The sequence below is a fragment of the Barbus barbus genome (genome assembly GCF_936440315.1).
Source record: "Barbus barbus genome assembly, chromosome: 5".
Taxonomy (NCBI): Eukaryota; Metazoa; Chordata; class Actinopteri; order Cypriniformes; family Cyprinidae; genus Barbus; species Barbus barbus.
The window spans coordinates 27,636,913-27,664,404 of NC_136733.1; the positions used below are offsets into that span (position 1 = coordinate 27,636,913).

At 36.9% G+C, this 27,492-nt stretch overlaps 1 protein-coding gene across 1 annotated transcript in view; it reads left to right on the plus strand.

Annotated features, from left to right (window-relative positions):
- LOC306870342 (leucine-rich repeat and calponin homology domain-containing protein 2-like) overlaps positions 1-27,492 on the plus strand; it is a 61,120-nt gene continuing 33,628 nt past the window's right edge. The window contains exons 1-10 of the mRNA XM_079417563.1: positions 1-257; positions 15,245-15,389; positions 16,302-16,428; positions 16,520-16,625; positions 16,789-16,925; positions 18,042-18,172; positions 19,647-19,734; positions 20,097-20,193; positions 21,175-21,275; positions 21,419-21,483. Of these exons, the coding sequence (XP_079273689.1) occupies positions 11-257; positions 15,245-15,389; positions 16,302-16,428; positions 16,520-16,625; positions 16,789-16,925; positions 18,042-18,172; positions 19,647-19,734; positions 20,097-20,193; positions 21,175-21,275; positions 21,419-21,483 (1,244 nt within the window). The 5' untranslated portion in view covers positions 1-10. The remainder of the gene's footprint in view (positions 258-15,244; positions 15,390-16,301; positions 16,429-16,519; positions 16,626-16,788; positions 16,926-18,041; positions 18,173-19,646; positions 19,735-20,096; positions 20,194-21,174; positions 21,276-21,418; positions 21,484-27,492) is intronic.

Genomic DNA, 27,492 nt, shown 5'->3' on the forward strand with positions numbered 1-27,492 from the left:
AATTTCACTTATGAAAATGGAGGCGAGTCAGGGAGCTGTAGGACCTGCGGCGGCTCTCCAAAGCCAGCATTATCCTAATGTCGCGCACTGGAACCCAGGCGTGATGCAGCAGCAGCAGCAACACCCGATTCACACCGCCCGCAGTCTGGAGCGAGCGCTGGAAGATGCCGTCTGCTCCGGGATGCTCAACATCAGCGGAAGAAAACTGCGCGACTATCCGGGACTCAACTACGATCTGACCGATACTACACAAGCAGGTGGGTCCCTCAGATGTGGGCTAATCTCCCAGCGCGCTCCACTGACCCGCTTCTCGCGATTCCTAGTTTGAGAGGACAACAAAAAGACACATAAAGCGAAGCGCGTGGGTGCCCTTTTGGTGCATTTGCGCGGTGTGTCAGTCAGTGTTTGTGTGTTGGCTACAATAGCCAGTGCACATGGTGCCTGTACGAGGGAAAACCGTTAGTATCACGCTTTATCTCTCGTGTTAATCATATCCAGCGTGGTGTGACAAACCCATATATAGATGCCATTAGAAATACTAAAGTCTAAAAGGCACTGGCATGCCAGGATGTTTTGGTTTCACATCTCACTTTTCCAAATCATATTTCATATATGAAGAAAACTGAAGAGAGCACTTCAGCTGAAACGACAGGAGACAATCTTCATTAACCTTTGCTCCAGTAATTCGGCAGGTTTTAACATGCAAACCCGTAGAAACCACATTGCACCTTACTGTATACTGCGAGCGCGCAACAAAACTAGAATGCTCCCTTTATATTTGACGTTTCATTTATCATTATGGGAACAGTTTATGTAGTGGATAGGGTGTTAAACGATGATGAAAAGCATTTTTAAACGGACGATAAATGGAGATAGTGGCTGTACGTGCCAGACAAAAGATGCTGCCGTTGGTCTCTAATCTATCACGCGCCTTTCTTCATCCTCTCAATGGAAGTCAGTGTGCAAGCAGCCCTGGATATAAAACAAACACGCATTTTACTAATATTTAGTATTGCAAATTAGATATATGTAAAAGTATTAAAAGCTAGTATTTGTCTAAATAATAGTTGGTCTGGCAAATCAGTTTGTACAAGTGGGCTGCACTATTATAAATACTGAAGTATAAAGTGGATTTGCTACATTTCAGTTGTTTCTGGAGCTGTGGTCAGGTTAAATGGCTGCATCTCTTTCGGAAGTATCAGTGGTCCGTAATGGTAGTCTTGCAGCAGCAAACAGCCATTCAGATGTGAAGCAGACAGTGGGAGGAGGGACACTAATCCATTCATTCATGCACACCTCACACACAGCATCATGTCTACACTCCCATTCAACTTGAGTTACACTAGTGGTGAATAGGTCTTTTGTGTATATTTGGCATATCTTACAACTATTTTAGCTGTGTGAAGGCTCCTTTGTTTATATCAGGATTCTCTCAGATGGCTTGTTTTCTGAAAGAAGCCTGTGGTTGTTGTAGATAACGCTGGACGTTCACTGGTATCGCTGTTTCTGTCAGGGTTGTTGGCATGCAGATGGCATTTGTTGATATTATAAGGCTGCTCGTGCAAGCTTTTGTTTGTGTGTATGTGTACATGTATATGAAAGAGGAAATAGTTTACTGTTCACCAGACAGTCACCCTTAAGAGGAAGTGACTTTGTCGCTGACTCAACTGGAGATGTATGACTGTGTTTCTGCATTAAGAGAAGAGAACCCTCATGCAAACTGTGTTCGCATTTGTGAGAATGAGATTGCTTGTGTACGTGTTAGATTTTGTGTGTGTTTGACAGTTTGACTAGACTCTGGTATGGTACGCATGTATGTGGTGTGTGTCTGTTCCCGTGGCTCAAGTGACCCACTTGGCAGTCCTTGCTATTATTGGCTGTGTTTGGCCACAAACTCAACACTGGGGTACGAAGACAGCCCCAAGTCTCTTAAGTTAAACTGTGACAAAGTTGAACAATTTCCTCTCTTTGTCTTTCTTGCTTTCTTTTTCTCCTCCATTTTTCAGTTTTTATTGTTTATGATATGAGTTAACAACTAGAGTCAGTGATTTGCTGTGTATAGCATTGTCATCATAATGTGTCTTCATTGATAAACTGGATTCCATTTCTGTAAATTGTCTTTGGATAAAAATTTATAAATGTTTTAGGACTGGGTAAAAGTTCCTACTTCAAAATATGATACACAGCACGATCCATATGTCCCAATTCAGTACATTGTAATTGGATCAGTTTCAATCCCTCTTATGCAGTTAACAATACTGACAAATAGTGTGTTTATTGTGCTACATACAAGGTTTCAGTGTTTAGACTTATTTAGATGACCTGCTTCTTCATTAATTGAACTTGTTTAGGAAATGTTATTTATTAAAATGTAAAGTAAGTACTGATGCAATCTTGTGGAAAAAAAGAATAGCAATATATTGATATTTGACTGTATTTTATTATCTCATGCATTATCTTTACATATATAGATGTAAAGTACAAATTACATTTTATTTCAATGATATTAATGGAAACAAAAGAAGGAAGATAAAATGATGAATGTTAATAAATATTGATTTTTTTCTCTTAATGTCAGTGCAGCAGATTTTTATCTAGCTGTATATGCACTATAGAATATTCAAGTGCAAAGCTGTCTTTCATGAAAATGACTTGCATTAAGGCAGTTTGTGGTCATGCATGTGTATGAAATATGCATGTATCTGCTGAGCACACGAGGTGTTGCTTTTAGGATCCCTATATTAAAAGCTGATGCAGATGTATGTCTTATGCCGTCATAGCCATTTTAACAGCTAAGTGTTATTTTGGCTTAAAGGTACAATATTTCACCTATACCAGTGAGAGAAAGTTGTCAAGGATGTTGTACCATGTGATGTTAATCACAGTTCTTTTTTTAGATTTGAGACCAAACATAAGTTGATACAGATTCCTGCACGTGAGTGTCAAATGGGAAAGTTTGTACTGGAAATTATAACTGAAAATGCTGCTCAGAGTCAGCCCAGATGTTCATGGAAAACATAGCTTAAAGGAACACTCCACTTTTTTTGAAAATAGCTCATTTTCCAACTTCCTAAGAGTTAAACCTAAAAAAAAGAGTTTTACCATTTTTGAATCCATTCAGCCGATCTCCGGGTCTGGTGGTAGCACTTTTAGCGTAGCTTAGCATAGATCATTGAATCTGATTAGACCATTAGCATCGCGCTCAAAAATGACCGAAGAGTTTCTATATTTTTCCTGTTTAAAACTTGACTCTTCTATAGTTAAATCATGTACTAAGACTGACGGAAAATGAAAAGTTGTGCAATGATGATATTACACAGCACCTGAAGGTAGTCCCCAGCTATATCATAACTAGTTACCTAGCTAGGAACTACTTTCAGGCGCTGCGTAATATCATTGTACCTGCTGCACCCATGGTACAGCAGCAAAGTTCCTTGATTATTACGCCGGAATGAGAGTATAGTTCCTAGCCATATCGGCCCAGAAAATCGCAACTTTTCATTTTCCGTCAGTCTTAGTACACAATGCAACTACAGAAGAGTCAAGTTTTTAAAAAATCGAATTACATGGGCGGATATATGCAAATGTTGGGGTAGTAACTATTAGTGAACCCGACTGTTACATCACAGTCGGTGTTATGTTCTGATTCGCTTATTTTTCAGTGGTCTTTTTTATTCACAAGATTTACATAAGAAGGAGTAAGCAATGGTGTTTGAGGCTCACGGTATGTCATTTCCATGCACAGAACTCTTATTATTCAACTATGCCAAGTTAAATACAGTTTTCCATTCTATGGCACCCAGGGGCGTCATGCACTCATTATTTTTGAGGGGGCACGAGTTGGGGGGTGGTGGGGTCATCATGTGACACACACCAGCCACAACAGCACTTATGTTTTATTAAAAAAAAATTCCTTTTTTATTTGAAACATTCCTAAACGCATTAACTATATCATGAAATATCTTGATTCTCACCTTTATAGATTATGTTAGTTGATCTAGTGGGCGATGGTCAAAGTAACCTAATAATGTAACTATGCATAAAAACTTGTCTGTTTACTACATTAACAGATATGGGTGTCACATACAAAATAACATATTTTAATATGACTGACTTTATATTTAGGCTAATGTGAATTTAACATTGAAAGTTAATGAGAATAAAAACAAGGCTACTAATCATAACACTTTCATTGTACAGAAAGAGAGCAAAGAACGTTTCATTATGAAATCACTGAAGCTGTTTACACTATGAAATTAATATCTTACTTACATATTCGTACACACATTTGCACTTAGTTGTGTCTTACGAGAGAATTCGCCAGAAAGAGGTATTCACTCAGCGATCGAGTGAAGAAAACACCGGAATTTTAGCGATGATTCATCTGAACGCCTCTGATTGGTCATTAGCTTCATAAGTTCAACAGCATTGTGTGTGATTGGTTATAATGCTCTGTATCTGGCTCAGCGCCAGCCAGCGAATGCAGATTTGAATTTAGCAGCTGATGATATGACGCGCTGAACGATTTAATCACGCCGGTGTCATTGTATTAAAGAAAATATTAATTGGCTATTTTTTTGTCTTTTGGAAGCTGCATTCAAAATCCACTTGGCTCAAAAATCTGAGGGGGCTATAAAAATACCATGAGCTACATACAAAACACATACAGAAAATATATCGTAATAATCATGTCTATTTGCTTTTATATTTCATGCGCAGAAAAAATGTTTCACTTGATTTTTTTTTAATAGGGAAAATCTAGACTAGAGTGAACGCGCTCTGACTCATAACACTCGCGCACATGGAAGAAAACGGACGGTCCTCTGCTGTATCACATAATTCAGGGGAGAATTAATAGAAATGTTATTCTGTATAAAGAACATGTGAGAAATCTGTTCTCAAATACCAACAATAACAAGAACTCAGCATCCACTCTCTTCTCTTATCTGGGATTCTCTTCTTCGCAGTTTGTTTACACTGGTTTTCCCTCACTGCAGAACAAAGATCCAGGGGACTGGGTTGGATCCACATCTAGGGGGTGGAGATGGTAGGGTTAGGGGTGGGGATGGGTGCGTTTAGGGATCAGGGGGGGTGGAGACGGGTATGTTTAGGTAGCTATATGTAAAATGGGAGGAGTTGGATCTAGATCCAACCACGCCCCCTGGATCTTGTGTTCTGCAGTGAGGACCATCTCCCCTTTTGTGCAATAGCAGCTGCTCCGGTCACGTGATCCTAGCTCAAATCTTATTGGACGGCCTGTGTTTTCGCTTTGCGAAACTGAAAAGATTCATCATGGTGCGTTCACACTAGACGCGAAAGAAGCGCTAAGCGTGAGTGATTTACATGTTAAGTCAATGCAAAGACGCGAATAGACATCCTGCGGCGCGAATAACTCGGCGCGAATTGAGCGTTTTTGGGTGTTTGACGCGCGAATCGCGCAAGTTGAAAAATCTGAACTTTGGCGGATATTCAAGCCACGCTAACCGGAGCTCACGGCTCCGAAATCGGCGAAGCACATCTTAAAATAGGCGCTGTTTTTGTAAATAAACCGCAGATTTGAGTTTTAAACAACTACATTCTCGGCTGAAACACTGGACGTGTTTCCATAGCACATAAAGTGCAACTACTCTCAACAAAATCCATGTCAGTCATTTCGCAACGAGACTGGAGCCGCCTGGCAGAAGCCCCTCCCATGACGCGAACTCGCGTCTGTTGTGAAGCAAATTTCACGCGCGAATGAAGCGAGTAAACTCAAAATGTTCAAGCGTCCAACTACGCGCGAATAGCGCGATTTATTCGCGCAAGTCGCGTCTGGTGTGAACACGCTGTTAAAAAAATCGCATTTTCAGTGTGCAAATAATATGTATTTCATATTACATAATAATAATATTTCATAATATGTGGAAGCATCCATAGAAATCATCGCGTCCGATATTTGTTTTGCTTTTTCGCGCTCAGTGTGGAAAGGCCTGTTGGGTTGGGTGGTGATTTTATATGTGATCCAGAAATTCTGTCATCATTTACAGCCCTCATGTTGTTCAAAACCAGTATGCATTATTTCGAAGTACGTTCGACTTGCTTTCTATAGGCATAAAAACACTGAAACGTTTCTCAAAATATCTTCTTTTGAGTTCCACAGAAGGAATTCATTGATGACTGAATTTTAATGTTGGGTCTTGCATTACTTTAGATGCTGTCTTAAGTATACATTTAATGTCTTGTGCTCTATTGACAGACACAGAATCCTCTCTGTCTCTAGGCAGAACCCTTGGGCTCATGAAATCATAGTGCTTTAGAGGAAGTGGTCATAAGATTAAAGGTTAATGAACCATTTTCGCATTTCTGAATTTAAAATGTGGAAGTAAGGAATGGCAGGCTAAACTGTGCAGCTGGAATATGAGGGTAAAATAGGAGACCATTGGAGATGTTGATGTAGTGTTGTTCACTTTTGCTCCAAGAGAGAAATCTAATTTCCCAGACTTTCTAAAAAGAGGAAATAATGAAATACAGCAGTCAGAGGAAGGTGCTGAATTTGGTGTCATTTACTCAACAGCTGTATTTGAAACTGTATATTTGGACTGTACAGTTCAATTAATCTAACCATTAATGCAGATAATTTTTGTGAGCACAAAACAGCAAGAAGCAAACTGGACATTTAAGGTTTTTATATACGATATCAAATTAAATATCAGTAAAATGTAATGCGATACGAAGAATCTGTCTCGGCTACTGCGTGGCGAAATGCCTCTGAGACTGTCCTCTGGTTACTGTAATGTCTGGGTTATTAGAAATCTTGAGGCAGCACGATCCACCAAATGAAAAAAATTGCTGTAAGGGACAGTTTCAGTCTTTTTATTTTTGGAAAGATGTTTCGTCAGTTGGTAAACATCAGTACAGTCCATTAAACACACTGTATTTCTATCACAGCCTCATTTTCATTGCTGTCAAAGATTAAACATAGCGCTACCCTGCCTAAGGTCTATTATATTTATGTGTGCAAATAGGAAAGAAGGTTGTGTAGTGATGCTGTAAACTTCATCACAGTAGTGTTGACTGGTTTTCTAAATTAATCCTGCTAAATCAAATATGTCATATAACTCATGTCACCAAGGGTCCATATTTGTATACAAGTAACAGGAAGTTTCAGGGCTTTTTATACTTATGGCAGTTCAATTAGTAAATTTATCCTTAATTTCTCACTCTTTAGAGTAACCAGGAACACTGTATGCTCTTCTACCTCTGAAAGCAAGTTCTCATGAGATCAGTAGCTATTAAAATCAACAGAAAAAGAGTGCTTTATTTTAAAGAAACCATCTCAGCTCTTGAATGGTCAAACACATGAGCACTTCTGATATTTCAGTAGAAGGTGACGATGACTCATGAAGTTTCATTGCACAGTGAATATTTTGAGAACTTAGATTGTGTCCACAACACTAAGGTTATGTTTTGCAAACAGAGGTCAGTGTGGAAAGCTTAAATGGAGTTTTTTTTTTTTGACGTGAGACAGATGGAAAGTGTTTCCAGGAACTAAATTCATACTTTTTAATAACTTGTAATTGTGCCTGAATGAATGACTTTTGCTGTGGAATTGTTTGGCGTTAAAAAAAATGCATTGCATAAGTTTTGGGGGGAAATGTAACGCATGCAATGATGCAGATCTTAATTTATTTATAGAATCCATCATCCATTCTACCCCATATAGATTTTATTACACAATACACATTTGATGGCTGTACACACTAAAGGGAATAGGCACAATTCAACATTACAATTTTTTCCTGTTGGCCTAGGCTGGTCAGTAGTTCAGATTATCTAATTAGATAATGTCAACATTGTGACATTTAAATCAGAAAATTTACTAAAAACAATGTTCAAAGGCAAGTGCTGGCCCTATTCTATAAGCGTTATTAGATTTTGAGATGAACTACGTAACTTAATTTCGCTGGTGTTGTTTGAGTTCCTTGCATGTCCTCCTGTGATGCACGCTCTAGTCTTGAGATCTTGTGACAGGCAGGCCTCAGCTGTAGGCAGGAGACCTCTCTGCCCTTCACAGATGAGCACACACATTAACACACACACACAGAGACTGAGGTAATTACACATGATCTGACATGCTGGTCCCATCTGTAAGGTGTCAACTTCAAACCCTGGTGCTCAACATCATGGTCTTTGTAGTTCGGGTAGCACGTCACTGTATAGTGATGCTTTGCAGCACTAAGAAAAAAAGACATATGGATTCAAATATTAATAAACTAACAGACAGATAATTAAAGAGTGATGAAGCAGTTAAACATTTGACATGAGAAATACATCTAAAACTAACATTAGGCTAATTCAGGGTTTAAAATGATGTGAAACTGATGAAGTATGAGTCAGCTCTTCTCATTTTCTGAAGTCTCTGATAGCTTAATTAAACAATCATTCTGAGCTCTAGACCTAAGCTTTTTATAATCTTAAAATGGTCATGACATGAGAAATCAAATTTGCCTTAAGAGGTCTTTGTACCTTGAAAACACCCTATAAGTTTCATAAACAGTCCTCCTCGTTATAAACAAAGCATTTATTTAATTTTAATCAAACTCCAAAAATGGCTCGTCGAAGCAGTGTATCGATTCTTCCGGTTATGTATATTTTTCAATGTGCTGTAATTACCTAGTTGAATAACCTAGTTGAATAAACGCCTGTTAAAATGAGCATCTGCTGGATGATTTCAAAATCCGGACATTTTCAGAGACAGGTGAAGAAGAATTTTCCAAACCCAATGGAACTTGTAGTTTTAATCTAACACCGTGTCTACACCGGACGCGAGCGTGCCGTGCCGCAACAAAATACAATAGAACCAATGTAAGCTATAAGGGTACGAGAGGCCGTGCTGTATCTGAATAAATCACGGCTGAAGGGCGTTGTTAGGCACGATTTATTCACGATACAGCACGGCCACTCGTACCTTTATTGGTTTTTATAAAACGATTACCACACAATTAAAAAATATTAAAACCAAAAATGTATGACTTGAATTTTTTTTTTTTTTTAAGCAAGTTCGGTAAATTGTCACTATTGGTATATAGTGAATGAGTGACTGAGTCAGGGGTTTTGGATGCAGATTACAGAATATGCATGAATACATAAAACATTGTTTATACCTTTCATGCTCCTCTTATGTTTACCATCTAGGTAATATGTCATGATAAGCATGAGCAGAGGAATAATTTCCCATTTTTTCGTCTTTTTTTCCCACACTGACACCTACTTTAATTTGGTTTATGAGAAAGTCTCCTGGAATATTGCTGATGTTTTATGTGTGTAGATACACTGTACTGACTGCTCTGTTTTTACAAGTGATCCAATTTCATCACTTGAGTTAGTTTCATGTTGTTTTGATACACACCATTCGCTGAGGTGTGGTGTTTTAAGCTACATATATAAAGTTTAGTAGTAGAAGTTTAGTGGTAGTTCAAAAAGTGTGAGTGGAGTGTCTATTAATTGGATTGGAAAAGATAATTTTATAATAAAAGAAAACACTTTTTCACACAGGGCCATGTGGGTTTGGATTTTGTTTTCCCTTCATAATAAAAAACTTCATTTAAAAACTGCATGTTGTGTTTACTTGTGTTATCTTTGATTGATATTTAAATTTGTTTGATGATCTGAAATATTAAAATGTGACAAACATGCAAAAAAAACAGGAAGGGGGCCAACACTTTTTCACACCACTGTATATATTATTATCAGCTGAATAAATATAGTCAATCACTGAAGTAAACGAAATTGTAACCTGACATAATTGTTGTCACAAACCATTTTTATTCTTGTTGCAAATTTGTCTGAACTCATAGTCTGAGCTGTATATTCTTTTCATGGTTTTTAGGGATGAGGGCATGCCACCGAACCTGTTTATGTTGCCATCTGCTAATTTGGCAAGCTTCTGCTAGCTAAGCGACAGATGAATTAAAGCCAGAACGCATGAGTGTTTTTTTGGGCATCAGTGACAAAAGATGTAAAAATCATGTTCTCTTCCATTGATTTAAACTCATTGTAACTATATGATAATAAAATAAACAGGTTTAGTGCCTTTCACCTGTTTATTTTATTATCATATAGCTACGATGAGTTTAAATCTATTAAGTCAGTTAGTTTATTCAAATCCACAGTCAGGTCCAGAGAGTGTCATTCTTGTCCTAAAGGGTGCCAGTGTGTCACTGATGACCAGAAACAACTAATTGGTAAATAAAAATGTCTCCAAACACACACATCTTTCTGTTTCTACTAAATGATGTGTAACTACTAGTGTTGAATTTTAAGTAAACAGAAAGAGTCATACTGGATGTGAAATGACTAAATATCAAGCGTAGCATTAGTTCACGTTAGTCAAGCTCGTGTCAGCTGATCCACGTCTGCCTATAGGGAAACGACACCTACAGCACTTGTGATCCAGTCAGGATTCGGCCTTCTGATTCCCCTTTCAATCAGACTATTTTCTAAAATGTTTACATTAAATTATGAACATAAATTATATACGCAATACATTTATGTTGGTTCTGTTCTGTTTACCCTGGGGGGTAACTTATGACTGCTCTTTAGCACTGTTCTTGCCAGAACAGAACCATACCACCAATCCAAACTGTATGCTAATTGTCAATAGTGACGATAGTGGTCCTGTGTAAAGGATTTTTGTGGCCTAAAAAAAAAAAGAACACACAAAAGTATGTTGTATGTGTCTAAGGGGAAATACAGCGTCATGTGACATGTTTCTCTGTAAAGTCCTTGGTAGAGAATGAAACATTATACAATTAAATGCTTTCACTTGACTCTCTTCATTGAGATTCTTGTCAGTCTCTCTTTCTCTTTCTGTGTCTATATCAGAACTCCTTTTAGTTGCGCTGAATGAATGTTATATAATAGTCAATCTATCCAATTATGTTCAAACTGAGGACAGAGAGTGGTTAAGGGAGAGAGAGACAGAGAGATTTAAGAAGTCCAGTCCAGAGAAAGAAAATCAGATGAGTACATGCAGAGAAAGATTTGTTGTAACTTCTTTTACTGTAGTCTCTTTTTTACACTTGTACTATATAAAAATTGAATGTTCTCTACCCTGCTGAAAAACAGCACTATTGGTCACCAGTATATGTGTGAATGGGATGCATGTGTGCTGATATCCCCACACACTTACCAGTTAGACACTAATGCTCACCAAGGCTGCATTATTTGATCAAAATTAACTTATTCCTGTGATTGCAAAGCTGAATTTGACATTGCTTCAGTCTTCACTCTTCAGTGTCACATAACCCGTCAACGATTAATGCATGTTGTATAAAAGGTGTTAATTTAGCCAAATCTCATTTATCACTTCTTCTCTTAGACATTACAGTATAGTGTAATATAATGTTTGTGAGAGGGAAGAGGGAATGCATATTAGTGTGGCTATGTGTATGGTGTTTAAGTTGTGCGGATGTGTTAACAAACCACCAAAGCTCTCCACTCACTCTTTGAGTATCTATTGCTGGTTTCCATGGTAATCGAAGGATGGTGGGTCAATTAAAATGAACACCTCACTGTAAACGTGCTGAGACTGTTGCTGAAGCAAGGTTGTGTGAGGATGGGTTCTAAGCATGTGTTATATTGTGTTAAAGTTGCTTTGATTCTCTGGATTCACAGCTAATAAACCATTCGTAGGTTGATTTCTCTAAAACGTGTAAACATTGTGACTCAGTGGTGCTAACAAAACATTACTTGATTGTTTAAGCATCCTGGCCATCCCTACACAGCAATACTGAGTCTATGACCGCTTTGTCTAAATAATGTTTTCTGCAATTCTGCTTGATGCTGCAAGTGGTGTGCAGAAATTAAACACTACAGCTCCAAAAGCATAATTCACCCCAAAAAATAATATCTTGTAATTTTACTCACCTGTCAATTCCAAATCCATAAAACGTTTGTTCATCTTTGTAACATTAACAAAGAAATATTTAATAATATCTCATCATTTTGTTCATCAATTGAGAGTACATTTTAAAGCTTTAAACAGTTCATAAAGACATAGTGCAAGTAATCCATATGAATCAAGTGGTTTAATCCAAGTTTTCTGTAGAGACACAATAGCTTTATATGATAAACATTTTAAATTATGATTTTATTCACATATAAACACTGATCAATATATACATTGAGAACATAAGATATGGCAAACGGAAGCTTATTTGAAGCTCAAAGACCAATGAGGATTGACCTCGCACGCACATTAAAACTTACACTGATGCTTGAAAATATTGATTATATAGACTTTCACTGGATGGACAAAATGATAAGAGAATATTAAAAAATATCTTCATTTGTGTTGAATGATTTATGGGTTTGGAACGATTTGAGGATTGACAATGTTACTTTTTTAAACTCAAACTTGATGTCTGCCAACATTGTTTAAACTTCAGATCTCTATGAATTTAATGTAATATTTCTGTTTTTTTTAACAAGTTTGTTCAATCTCACTAAGGAAATTCATTAGCAGCAGCAGCCATCAAACACAACCTATCATTTATGTGTTTTCATTGAACGTCTTTAAGAATCTGTTGTTTTAGAGAGCACATAAAGACAGATAAAATATACTGATGCAGCCCATTATCATATTCATGAAACACATGGGGCACTGAGTTTGCTGTATGTATGTATGTGTGTGTGTGTGTGTGTGTGTCAGAAACATGAGCCCTACCCCTCTCATGAAGACATTAAGGAAGCCTGCTGATAGGCCGTGTCATCTCCATTGGCCTTAAGTCCATGCATTAAAAGCACATTGATTTCTCATTTAAGTGCGTGTGTGCATGTGCAGTGGGAGTGTGGTCCCTTCTGCTAAACAGCTGTGCCTCAGTCTAAGTATTGTTTGAGTATAAAAGGGGTAGATCACAAAAAGAAAGGAGAGACGAAAAGAACAAACAAAATGGTCATAGCTGATAGCTATCAAATCAGTATCTGATAATGTATATAGAGACAATATCAAAAAAAGATGAAAATCTTTTCCCTTCAGTCAGGTCTCTTTCACTTTTGTCTCACACACACACTACTACTGGAGATGCTGAGCTGATATTAGAAATGTCGCTGTCTCAAAGAATTCCCATCAGTTCATCCCTCTATCACTTCCTCTCTCACACTCCTCCTCTCTCTGTCCACAGTCATGTGTACACACACACACACAGTTCCTCACAGTCATGCTGTCTCGCTCTTTAAGTTTCTCCTCACTCAATCACTGTCTCTCTGTCTGTGCGTCAGTCTGTCGAAGACAATAACACACACTCATTTGCTCATACAGTCTCTCTCTTACTGCGTGTGTGTGTGTGTGTGTGTGTGTGTGTGTAATGTGTTTGCTCAGCTCTTTTCCAGTTCAGTTGATTGGGTCTCTGTCCTCAGGTTCTGAGAGACATTATAGAAAGCTGTAAACTATAAAGTCCTCACACAGAAACCGACAGATGTGTGCCTCTGTGCTTTAAGGGATAGGCCTAGTTCATCCAAAAACGGAAATGGACCCTTATGCTGTTCCAAACCTGTATGATGTTATTTCTTCTGTGAAATGCAAAAGAAGATATTTACAGAATGTTGGTAACCAAACAGTTTTGGACCATTGACTTCCATTGTACAGACAAAAAAAAATCAATGCATAAAATAATTTTTATGTTCCACAGAAGAAAGTCATACAAGTTTAGGCTGTAATGACACAAATTGATAGAATTTTCATTAAGTTTCATTTTTAATCTCTTTAAGAAGCCAGCAAGTTGTGACAGTTTTAAAGTAGTGTTCTTAGTCACCAAGTCATATTATTTTGTAAAGTATCTCAAAATGATTTTTCATTTAACATGTTTTAAAAGCCCCTATTTTATAATGTTTAATTTAAAATTTGACAGCTAGATGTGGTTACAGCTAACCGGCCCATGCTGATCAGCTAAAACATCACCACTCCTTGGACCCGACTGGACCAACATAACATTTTAAATTTGTCTGACACTGCCGTTGTCTTATCGTCATGAGCATCTGAAAATTATACAAAACAGATATACTGTAAAATACTGATCGTTCTAAATGTTTGAGTGTTCTCTAATGTACGACCTTGTTGTTGACATGCAGTATTGAAGCCCGGCTGCTGAACTAACATGAGCGTACTCCGCTCTCTTATCAGCCAACTGAAGGTTGTTCAAGAGGAATGTCTGAGGTGGAGTCAGCACAGTTTGGGTTGGTAACAGTTGCCAGGCAACACTGCTTTAGTCTGTAATAGTTGCTAGGCAGCAAAGCTTGTGGCAATGACAGCTGTGTTTGTGTGTGTATTTCTCTGCTCAAATCTCATTGGCTGAGACTTGAGTAAAAGTGTTAGATAAAACTGAAGTTATTTGCTGGTAATTGGCGGAGTAACACACATTGGTTTCTGAATGGAACTGGAACCATTGGAATCAATGGTTTTGAACAAATCAGTGGAGAATGATTCAAGTCACTTGATGCCACCTACTGGCATAATAACGTCGGCAGAAAGAGGCTCTGGAAAAACCCCAAACTGACAGCCTGTCTTAAACTTGCAAACATAGTCCAGTTCAGTGACACAAACAAAGAAACCTCCCAGTGCTGTAGGTATCAGCTCGGCAAATCAGATTCAAGGACCAGAACTAACTGTTGTGTAGTTGCATTTATATACTAGTATTTATTACTGCATTTATTTATTAGTATTGCTCGATGTAAAACACAACATATGCTCATTTTACTGATATTTATTTATTGACAATGTTTTTAATTAAAAGTGCTGGGGTCACATTCCCTGTGTATTCATGTAATTTCTCTGTTATCAATCTCAGCTGTTTTATTGTTAGCTGTCACATGAGCAAAGCTAGTGACAGAGCTCCTCTCACTGCATCTGAATTATATGTACTGCCTTGACAAATCAATAATTCTCCCCCATTCACTCTTTCTCTCTTGTGTTCTGTGTGTGTGTGTGTCTGTGTGTGTGTATGTGTGTGTTACACCGCTGCTTTGTCAAATGTCTGATAAGGTGAAACTCTTCTTATAGATCAAATTAATCAACCAGTTAATTATCCAATAAATCAATTATTTATTCTCTTGTAGACAGTAGTAACAGGGGCGTCAAACTTTTTGCTTGGATGTTGGTACACTAGCATGCATTATTAGTTTGTAAAAGTCTGTCTCTGTGTATATCTTTGTTAATCTCATCTGGTGTGTTGAACTGACTTATCCGATTGATCTTTTTTCTGCGCAGACTTGTCGAAAAACCGTTTTTGTGAGATCCCTCCAGAAGTTTGTATGTTTGCGCCGCTGGAGTCATTAAACCTTTACCACAACTGCATAAAGGTGGTTCCAGAGGCCATTATCAACCTACAGATGCTAACCTACCTGAACATCAGGTAACAGCCACACTATGATATCATTGTCTGTTAACTCATGTTAACATCTCATTATAATTGATCTGTTTCTTAGACTACCTTGGCATCAATAAAAATTGTGTCTTTTGAATGAAACTGTATTTAAATATATCGCAGACCCACGGAAATTCATTGGAATCGACTCCTAATGCAGTAGTTGTAAACCCTGATTGAACACTGACAATTTGGTGAAGAATACACTATTAGTTTTATTTGATCCAAAATACAATAAATACAATAATATTATGACATATTAATACAATTCAAAGTTACTGTTTTCTATTTTCTATATGTTTTAAAATGTCATTTATTCTTTCGATGAATTTTCAGCAGAATTATGTTTATTTATTTTTACATAATCACTACTTTTATTCAGCAAGGATGCATTAAATTGATCAAAAGTGACAAATACATGATATAATATTATAAAATATTTGTATTTAATAAATGCTGTTTTTTTTTTTTTTTTGGAACTTCCTATTAATCAAATAATCCTGAAAAATGGATCATAGTTTCCACCAAAATTTTAAGCAGCACAACTGTTTTCAGCATTGATAGTAGTAAGAAATGTTTCTTGAACAGCAAATCAGCATTAGAATTAGATTTCTGAAGGGTCATGTGACACTAAAGACTGGAGTAATGGCTGCTGATGATACAGCTTTGTCATCACAGGAATAAATAAATTCAAATAGAAAACAGTTATTTTACTATATTGTAATGATATTTCACAATATTACTGTTTTTATTGTATTTTTGACCAAATAATACCTTTGAATGGTAGTTTCTATCATCCAGCAACTGTAATTGATTTCAGTTTTTCTGTGGGTTCTATAATTAGTGAAAGCGATAGATGTTGAAATGTATATTTAGTAAAGCCAATCCTTGTGTTTTCAGTCGAAATCAGCTGTCCGTTCTCCCCAAGTTTCTCTTCAATCTTCCTCTGAAAGTGCTGGTGGTCAGCAACAATAAACTTTTGTCTATTCCTGAGGAGATCGGAAAGGCCAAAAACCTCATGGAACTGGTCAGTGTGTGGAAATAAATGTGTGATTATTGTATATAACGTGTGTGTGTTTCTGTTGTTTATGTACAGTATGTGTGTTTTCTCTGTTTAGGACATCAGCTGTAATGAGATCCAGGTGCTTCCTACTCAAATGGGGAAACTCCTTGCGTTACGTGAACTCAACATACGAAGAAACTATCTACAAGTGTTACCAGATGGTACAGAAACATACACAAGACAGATGTGTCAGCAAAAGCATAAAACTATTAAATCTTCACTGGATATACACTGAAATTAGCCACATTTACTGTGTATTCTAGTTATGTTAATGCTATGAGTTAGAAAATAAATTCTCATTATATCTTTCTTTCTTTCTCACAGAGTTGTCGGATCTGCCATTGATTAGGTTGGATTTCTCCTGTAATAAAATCACTGAGATTCCCATATCTTACCACAAACTTAAGCAGTTACAGCACATCGTTCTTGACAACAACCCCATGCAGTCTCCTCCTGCTCAGGTGTGTCTGTACTCTTCTGTTACTGTCTATCTCTTCACATTTATAGAGCTGAAGCCATAGATTATTCTTACTGTCTGTTGTTTATTTCTTTTCTATTGGCGCCATCCAGTGGCTGACAGGGTGAAATCCATAAAGTATCAAGCATATTCATGCAACAATGATGATAGTTTTCTTTCTTTGTTCCTATCTCACCTAATGTGAGCCAAGTATAGCCTAACCTATACCTATAGCCTAAAAAAAAGCCATATAACAACTGTGGTCTTTGAAGCTTTGACTGGGAAACAGTATTACATATCAGTGTTGCCCTGTTTGTGTCATTTATCATTTATTTGGAAGATTAATTTATATCAATATCATAGTATGGCTTAGTGTGATTAATTAATCACAAAGGCTGTGATTTAATTAAATAAATAAATGTGCTGTGGTTTCAAAGTGCCAAAAAATCTCCTGCTAAAAAGCTTGATGATTTATTGTTTGAAAATTAAGAAATTAATGTGAAAAGGAATCTGTTCAGTTTGTGTTTCAAAAATAAAGATACTAATAAGATAAAAATGTAAAATGTTTTCTTTAAAAAATAAAGTCACTTGAGTGGTGTCTACCTGTACATGCACATACTTTCTCTCTGGGGGTATTGCCAAGAAATTTCCCAGGAAAACTACACATACTGTAGATCATTTCTGGACTGGCTGTCCTTCAAATCTGCGTGTCGCAGCAAGACCTTATGTTTAGTTATCAACCGAAAAAAACCCGGAAAAAAACCCCCATCTTGATCAGTATCTTATGTCATTGTTTAGCAAAAACAATGAACTAAAATGAAAAGGAGGAAGGAAAAATAACCAACTGAGCTGTTGTTTCTTTAACCGTAAGGACAACACGCTCTGATGAGATTAAATATGCACGGTTAGACCATTGTGCTTTGATAACACTGTGACTAGAACAACGCAGTCCTGTCACTTTTAATCAATTTAATGCATCCTTGCTGAAAAGCATTAATTTCTTTAGAAAAGTCTAAACATTAGTGTGTCTGTGTATATAAGTTGTCTGTAGACATTTCTCTGCTGTTTTGTGTTGTCCCATCTTGTCTGTTTTAAGATTTTTTTTTTTTATTAATTTCAGATCTGCCTAAAGGGAAAGATCCACATCTTTAAGTATTTAAACCTGCAGGCATGTCGCCTGGATAAAAAACCAGACACACTTGACCTGCCTTCTCTGGGAAAACGCTGCTTGCCTCAGCAGCTGACAGACAGGTACCTACAGTCTTGCCTTTCCTCCTCATGTCTGTGCCACTTTAGTAAGCACACTTATATTTTAACAACTATGAGTAACTGAAGTTTCAGAGCCCCATGAATCATATTGTCAACACCTGTTTGTAAGTGATCAGTTTCCTGCTGCACAAATGAGTCACATAAAACATGTATTTTTAATCTACTGTTTGTGGGTTGTTTCGGCTCTTTGTATTTCTGCAGTTTTTCTTAATAGTATCTGCGCTAAGTGCTATCAAGTTTGTTTAGGGTTATTAAGGTTTTTTTTTTTGCCCACAGTTATTTGCACACAATCTTTTTAACGCAAACAAGGGGATTATATGGGATGCTGACACAGACAGGAATCAAATCTCTTGAATACAACAGTTACTTTCAGTCTTCGACTCTGATTGGTCAGGAGCGCTAAAATACAGACCATCAGCACCGTTTCTTTCACTCCTCTTGTCTGTGTTTGACTGCTAAGGATTTTACAGTGACTCCTTCTGCAGGTCACATTGATATGCCAGTTGGTGGCAAGTGGCAACAGCTGACTTTCTTTGTGTTCAACCAACCAATTAGTGAAAAAACACTGACTCGTTCAGGAAAGAAACATTAGAGTGAGTCATAGAGAATTATTCATTCAACCGATTTGTTCAAAAGCACTGACTCACACACTGTCCTCGTGAGTGAATCATTGAATTAATCATTTAAAGGATTTGTTCAGAAACACTAATTCGTTCAGGAATCAAACACCTCTGCTGTGTGTTGCTTGAAGATGCATGGCAAGACTGCTATGACATTGTTTGGAACAATTTTTTATTGGAACAAAAATGTACAAATTGTGTTTAAAATGTTACTCAATAAATTAATATTAATATTAATTGAATTAAGTTACTCAAAATCTATTCAGCAATAGATAAACGCACAATGGTGCTGCTTCTTTGACGTTTTTAGCACAGTAATTGATCCCAATCCTTTAGCATCTTTATTTAGGGTTTTCACAGAAAATGTTATAACTGACATTTTAGAGATAAATAATATACCACTTACATTGTACATAATTGGCTAGACAATGTATACTATTTAACTGAAAGTTGTCCTCTTCGCCAATCCATTTGGGTATTTGGTATTTTGGCCTCCTGTTTGCCCTTGAGACTTAAGAAGAGCAATTTTTCAAGTCAGAACGAAACCCCAATTTTACATTACTTTAAAGGGACATGTTCTGTTCAAAATGTGTTCTTTTCTGTAATAATTTGGTATGTGTGTCTTTTTTGGATTAATAAAAAATTGCATAATCTCAGTGTGCAAAAAGAAAGTCGTTTCACTCAGAATAGGGTCTTCAGGACACTCCTTGATTTTTTCTTATTTACATAATTGCCTGTTGTCTGTTGTATAAAAGTTTTGAATCTTCCAAATGTGATATTGCTTCATTTCAGTTTGTCTATTGTGTCTTTGTTTACATGCATGTTTGTTTGTTTAGTATGGAAGATTTCTATCCCAGTAAAAACCATGGCCCTGACTCAGGTATTGGCAGTGACAACGGTGACAAAAGACTGTCGACTACAGAGGTAAACGCACATATACGGACATTAGTCATACATACTCAAACAGGCTGTTTTTCACTTGATACAATGGGGAATTTTTTTTTTTGACAATTCTACTAGGCAACCAAACAAGAAATTGGGGTGGGGAGCTCATATTTAGGTGGGTAGGGCCCATTTGTGCAGCTTGGCCTGACCTGGATGTTAAGAAAAATGATCTGGCAGGATAATTGATGAGTTCTATTATGTGGGAGTAACACAAATAGCAGTTACTAAATAAATCCCTTTGACAGTTTGCCAGAGGGTGTCTCTCACTGAAAAATGTGATTTTTCTTTCTTTTTTCGTCTGACTTTTCTCCCTCTCCTGCTCTGTCTCTCTTGTTCCTCAGCCATCTGATGATGACACCATGAGTCTCCACTCTCAAGTGTCTGAGACGGCACGGGCTGACACACACATACTTCTCACAAAGCTGGACTCAAACAAAGGTGTGCTTTCAGCATTAGTGATATTATAGCTATGTTTTATTAGTCATATAAATATTGACTAAGCACTACTTCCTGTTTAACCGAGGATGTAAAAATCTTACCTCTGCTTGCTTAGTCCTAGTACAAATACATTAGCATATCCATTGTCGTGATAAAACTTTTTGGAGAGTTGTCATGATAGAAATGTATTTAGACATTAATGCATAGATTGTGTCTGCATCCACTGGCCCCTTCACTCACTGTTCATGTTAACCAAAATAAGTGGTAGCTTCTTTCAAAAACATTATCAAATCTTAATGTATGCACAGTAATGTGTGTATCAGATAGAATTTTAAGATCGAGTGAATTCAGATGAAACCTACACACCAAATCCTAAATTACTTTAAACTCATTTTCAAAAATCTCATTTTAATCTGCATATTACAAACCACATATTTACCACAGGTTAGGTTTTTGTTTGTCGATTTTATGTGTATCTTTCAGGTGACAAACAAGCAACTAAATTAGATACAGAACAGATTTTTGTCATCTGTCTCTACAAAGCCTTACTAATCCATGAACTTCTATCCACAGTTATCAGACACCTAATATACCTGCACACAATTTCCTGTTCTCTTTGTCATAAATAGTGCTATGAAAGACAGTAATTGTCAGTTATTAATTTAACAGTTCAAAGAAATCAGGAAATTGCCCAGACCCGCAAAGCTGGGTATTTTTTTCAGAGAGGTTTGGCACGTCATGTATTTCTGTAATTGTTGCATAATTGTGACTTAAAATTGACAGCACAACTTTATCACAATCAAAACATACTTATATGCAAATCACATGCCCTAGTAATCTCACAAAAAATAACAAATAAGGCTTCTTTGTGTTTGTGTGAAGTGTAGCATGTCATATCACCAGTGTGTTTAGTTGATAAATATAACATAATTCAACAAAAAGAAAGTGTCACCTTAGTTTTCTCATCTCAATTATGTGCAGATCAGGACCCATATGACTTTATTGACCCAAATCCAGATGAAGAGGCCACTCTGTCTGAAGGAGATCTACAGCAAAATGCACCCTATGTGTCATGTATAAAGGTACCGAATGTATAAACCTTCACACAGACCCATTTGTAAATGCTTCATTAATCCTTACCTGTCAAACAAAGACTGTACATGTATACGTAAAAGCACTCACTAAACCACAGACTGTGAAAGAGCTTCCCCTCTCTTGTCTTAAGGAGCTGGAGCGGGTTCTGAAAACACACCAAAGCAAAGACAAAGAGAATTGGAAAGAGGAGTCAGGGTAAGTCTGTCTGGTGTTTGTGGGAGATGTTATGCAGCTAACATTCCCGTATTTGTTGTTCAAAGTCAAATTCCTGCTTCCGTTATCATTAACACTTCCCGCCTATAAAAACAAATCCCTCACCCAGAATTTCTCTTCTTAGAACTTAAGTGCGTGTTTTCATGGTCAATTACCCATTCAGTTCTGCTCCTGATGTAAAGTTGCCTAGAATTACAACCCTCAGAGTCTCCAGCTGCCATTACCACCAACAAATGTAGGCAGGGGAGATTTGTAATTGGTGCAACATGCTGTAAATCAAATAGAAATTACTTGTATTAATTGCATGATGCACAAATTAATTATTCAAATTAAAGAATTCCATTGTAATTTTTAATTGCAGATTTAAAAAAAGTAACTGTAGGCATTGCTTTATTGTGGCAGGTGAGTGTAGCATTGCATAGAAATGACAAAAAGTAAATTTACATGTCAATACATTGTTTGTTTTGCTGTCATATAATTGATGTTTTACTAAATTATTTACAAAGGAGGGTCTGAAAAATATACCTTTAAAAATACCCTTTGTTATTTTGGATTATAATGAAAATTAAATGAACTGTAATTGAGAGGCCTCTTTTAGTATTAAATAATTGCCTTTATGCAGAAGTACACAACCACTCAAAAGTTTGGGGTTGGGAAAAAGTCCCTTATACTCACCAAGGCTGCATTTATTCTATAAAAATACAGCAAAGCAGTAATGTTGTGAAATATTATTAAAATAGAAAACAGTTATTTTAGGATATTTTAAAATGTTATTTATTCCTGTGATTTCCGGAAGCCATTATTCTAGTCTTCAGCGTCACATGATCCTTCAGAATTTTTTGCAATATTTTGATTTGGTGCTCAAGTAATATTTCTTACTATTATCCATGTCAAATACTTGTCCTGCTTAATATTTTTGTGAAAACCATAATACTTTTTTTCAGGATTCTTTAATGAACAAAGTTCATAAAAGCAACATTATAAACAGAAATCTTTTGTAACCATGTAAAAGTTTTACTGCCACTTTTCATCATTGCATAATAAAACGGTTATTTCTTTCTAACACCCCAAGCATTTGAAAGGTAGTGTGTAAGCATAATTAATATTCTAACATCTTATAGCCATACTGTGGTTGCACGCTAATAATCCAAAGATCCAAGCTGCTGACAAAAAGGGAAAATGTTTGGGGTGACACATGGACATACAATGGATGAAGCCTCTTAAGGAGCAAAAAGACAAATAACCACAATGAATGGATTAAGAAGACATGAAAACTATTTAAACTTTCAAAATGCTCATGGATTTTATATTAGCACTGTGTTCCAAACAAAGTCTGTAACAAGCAGCTGTAGTGTAGTGCTCTTAGACATTTGGGGGGCATTCACACAGAATGCAATTTTGTGTTTACAAAATGTGAGATGCAGGACAGTGGAAAACTACAAAGTGGGACGTCTTCTAGAGATGCATTTTTTAAAAGCTACACTTCAAGTTTGAGCACTGCGTTTATAAAATGACATGTCAAAAGACACAAAATATGTCCCTTTAGCATCTATAAAACAGTGGAAAAGCAGTGCAATTGAATGCAGAAATGTGTTCTTTGTGAATGGCTGCTTAGACAAACACAAAAGTCTAAATTTCATTGTGGTTTAGCATTTTGTTTGCTGTATTTTGCTTACATTTTTGACCTGTAAAACCCTCAGTCTTGCGGTTTATCCCAGAAAGGGAGGGAGAGGAAAAGAGACAAACATGCATGTTTTGTCAAAGCAAGTGACTAATTTTTTCCTTTTTTATTGTTAGAATTTTTATTTTTTTTAAGATTACTTAGAATAGGTGTGCCACATTTTTTTTTCTGTCTTGCATCACCATGTCTTTCATAGCCAACAAACCACTACCGTGTCTCTAATTATGCAATGCGCTATGACAAGACATTGTAATAAGGGTTTTTGTGTTGTCAAAATGTCATTATTCGGTACTAACATCAGTAAAAGTACATTTTTCATTAAAATAGTAGTTTTGATGCTTTGCAATCAAACACACACACACACACACACACACACACACATATACATACATATATATATACATATATATATGTATATGTGCATACATATATACATACATATATATATATATATATATATATATATATATACACACACACACACACACACACGCACAGTCATGGCCAAAAATATTGGCACCCTTGGTAAATATGATCAAAGAAAGCTGTGAAAATTAATCTGCATTGTTAATCCTTTTGATCTTTTATTTTAAAAAAATTCACAAAAATCTAACCTTTCATTGGAGAATAAGATTTTAAAATGATAGGAAATATCATTATGAAATAAGTGTTTTTCTCTAATACACATTGGCCATAATTAGCGGCACCGTTTTATTCAATACTTTTTGAAACCTCCATTTGCCAGTTTAACAGCTCTAAATTTTCTCATGTAATACCTGATGAGGTTAGAGAACACCTGACAAGAGATCAGAGACCATTCCTTCATCCAGAATCACTCCAGATCCTTCAGATTCACAGCTCCATGACAGTGCTTCTTCTCTTCAGTTCACCTCACTCATTTTTTACAGGGTTCAGGTCAGAGGACTGGAATGGCCATAGCAGAAACTTGGTTTTGTGCCCAGTGACCTATTTTTGTGTTGTTTTTGAGGTTTGTGTTTGGATTATTATACAGTTGGAAGATCCAAACATGGCCCATTATAAGATTTCCAACAGAGTCAGTCACTTATTGATTTTTTTATCTGTTGGTATTTGATAGAATCCATGATGCCATGTGTCTAAACAAGACGTCCAGGACCTCCAGAAGAAATATAGGCCCACAACATCAAAAATACAGCAGTATATTTCATTGTACACATGGGGTACTTTTTATCCCTGTGTTCACCAAACCCATCTTGAGTGTTTGCTGCTAAAAAGCTCATTTTTTAGTTTCATCTGACCATAGAAGCCAGTCCCATTTGAAGTTACAGTCGTGTCTGATAACTGAATATGCTGGAGTTTGTTTTTGGATGAGTGAGAAGAATTTTTCTTGAAACCCTCCCAAACAACATGTGGTGATGTAGGTGCTGTTTGACAATTATTTTTAAGGTTTTCTGACCCCGAGACTCAACTATTTTCTGCAATTCTCCAGCTTTGGTCCTTGGAGAGTCTTTAGCCACTCAAACTCTCCTCCTCACTGTGCATTAGGACTCCTAATGAACAGTGAGGAGGAGAGTTTGAGTGGCTAAAGACTCTCCAAGGAGGACGATATAGACACACGTCCTCTTAACAAAGGATTAACATTGCAGATTTTTTTCACAGCCTCCTTTGATCATATTTACCAAGGGTGCCGATATTTTTGGCCATGACTGTACAGGTCCTTCTCAAAAAATTAGCATATTGTGATAAAGTTCATTATTTTCTGTAATGTACTGATAAACATTAGACTTTCATATATTTTAGATTCATTACAACACAACTGAAGTAGTTCAAGCCTTTTATTGTTTTAATATTGATGATTTTGGCATACAGCTCATGAAAACCCAAAATTCCTATCTCAAAAAATTAGCATATCATGAAAAGGTTCTCTAAACGAGCTATTAACCTAATCATCTGAATCAACTAATTAACTCTAAACACCTGCAAAAGATTCCTGAGGCTTTTAAAAACTCCCAGCCTGGTTCATTACTCAAAACCGCAATCATGGGTAAGACTGCCGACCTGACTGCTGTCCAGAAGGCCATCATTGACACCCTCAAGCAAGAGGGTAAGACACAGAAAGAAATTTCTGAACGAATAGGCTGTTCCCAGAGTGCTGTATCAAGGCACCTCAGTGGGAAGTCTGTGGGAAGGAAAAAGTGTGGCAGAAAACGCAGCACAACGAGAAGAGGTGACCGGACCCTGAGGAAGATTGTGGAGAAGGACCGATTCCAGACCTTGGGGGACCTGCGGAAGCAGTGGACTGAGTCTGGAGTAGAAACATCCAGAGCCACCGTGTACAGGCGTGTGCAGGAAATGGGCTACAGGTGCCGCATTCCCCAGGTCAAGCCACTTTTGAACCAGAAACAGCGGCAGAAGCGCCTGACCTGGGCTACAGAGAAGCAGCACTGGACTGTTGCTCAGTGGTCCAAAGTACTTTTTTCGGATGAAAGCAAATTTTGCATGTCATTCGGAAATCAAGGTGCCAGAGTCTGGAGGAAGACTGGGGAGAGGGAAATGCCAAAATGCCTGAAGTCCAGTGTCAAGTACCCACAGTCAGTGATGGTCTGGGGTGCCATGTCAGCTGCTGGTGTTGGTCCACTGTGTTTTATCAAGGGCAGGGTCAATGCAGCTAGCTATCAGGAGATTTTGGAGCACTTCATGCTTCCATCTGCTGAAAAGCTTTATGGAGATGAAGATTTAATTTTTCAGCATGACCTGGCACCTGCTCACAGTGCCAAAACCACTGGTAAATGGTTTACTGACCATGGTATTACTGTGCTCAATTGGCCTGCCAACTCTCCTGACCTGAACCCCATAGAGAATCTGTGGGATATTGTGAAGAGAAAGTTGAGAGACGCAAGACCCAACACTCTGGATGAGCTTAAGGCCGCTATCGAAGTATCCTGGGCCTCCATAACACCTCAGCAGTGCCACAGGCTGATTGCCTCCATGCCACGCCGCATTGAAGCAGTCATTTCTGCAAAAGGATTCCCGACCAAGTATTGAGTGCATAAATGAACATAATGGCCATTCTTTTATTGGTCGGATGAAATATGCAATTTTTTTGAGATAGGAATTTTGGGTTTTCATGAGCTGTTTGCCAAAATCATCAATATTAAAACAATAAAAGGCTTGAACTACTTCAGTTGTGTTGTAATGAATCTAAAATATATGAAAGTCTAATGTTTATCAGTACATTACAGAAAATAATGAACTTTATCACATTATGCTAATTTTTTGAGAAGGACCTGTATGTATGTGTGTGTATGTATACCTACAGTAAAAATCCTGAGCCTGAATTTTTTTTCAGGGGTGGGGGGATTTTGGGGGGTTCCTGATTTTCCAAACTGATTTTTTTTTTTTTTCATGAATATGGTTGACCTGAAGAGCGTAAGCTATATCATACACTTGGAAAATTATGAGCTATATCACCACTTATCGACACTAGGGGTGTGACAATACACTTATCTCATGAGATGAGACAAAATACCGATACTTGGTTCACTAGAACAAGACAATATTTTGATACTATTATTAAGAAATTTTCAATGACAAAATATTTGTCTTTTAATTACAAAAGTAAAACAATGCAGTTGTATTTTGAAATATTTTAACTAATCTAGGGCTGTAACTAATGATTATTGTAATCAAGTAATCTACTGATTATTTTGACAATTGAGTAATCTGATATTTTTTAGTAACACAAATAGACCTAAGTGAAAAACGAGGCTTTAGTATGACTATTTATATATAAACCAACGATGAGGCAGTAATTATTGCCTCAAATAAAATCTCAAAACCAAGTAATTACATGGTTTTATTGAACAACACTTTTAAAATACATAATGTATATGCCTCTATATATGAACCTAACCAATTGAAGTACATTATGTATTATAACAAATACCTGCAGAGGGCGCCAATGGCCTGTTGGCAACATGCAAACTCAGAAACTTTTATTTTGAAATCGCGATGTACAATAAATGGCATATTTAGAATTAGGTTGATTATAGGTTATTCTCCCGTGTTGGCAATGGTTTATAAATGATTTACGTTACAAATCTAGTAAGATAATGCACGATGTTTTCCCAGATGAACGTTAAGCAATTCATATTCACGGAATATGCAGAGGAAGAGTTTAGCCCCTTTCACACATAGTCTTCACCGGTAAATTACCATTAAAAGATCACGTGTGAACCTTTTCAAAAATCCCGGTAAATTTGTTCTGGCAATCATATCGTTCTTATGGAGATGACATGATTACTCTGAGCTGTTTACAAAGCTCCGCTGCT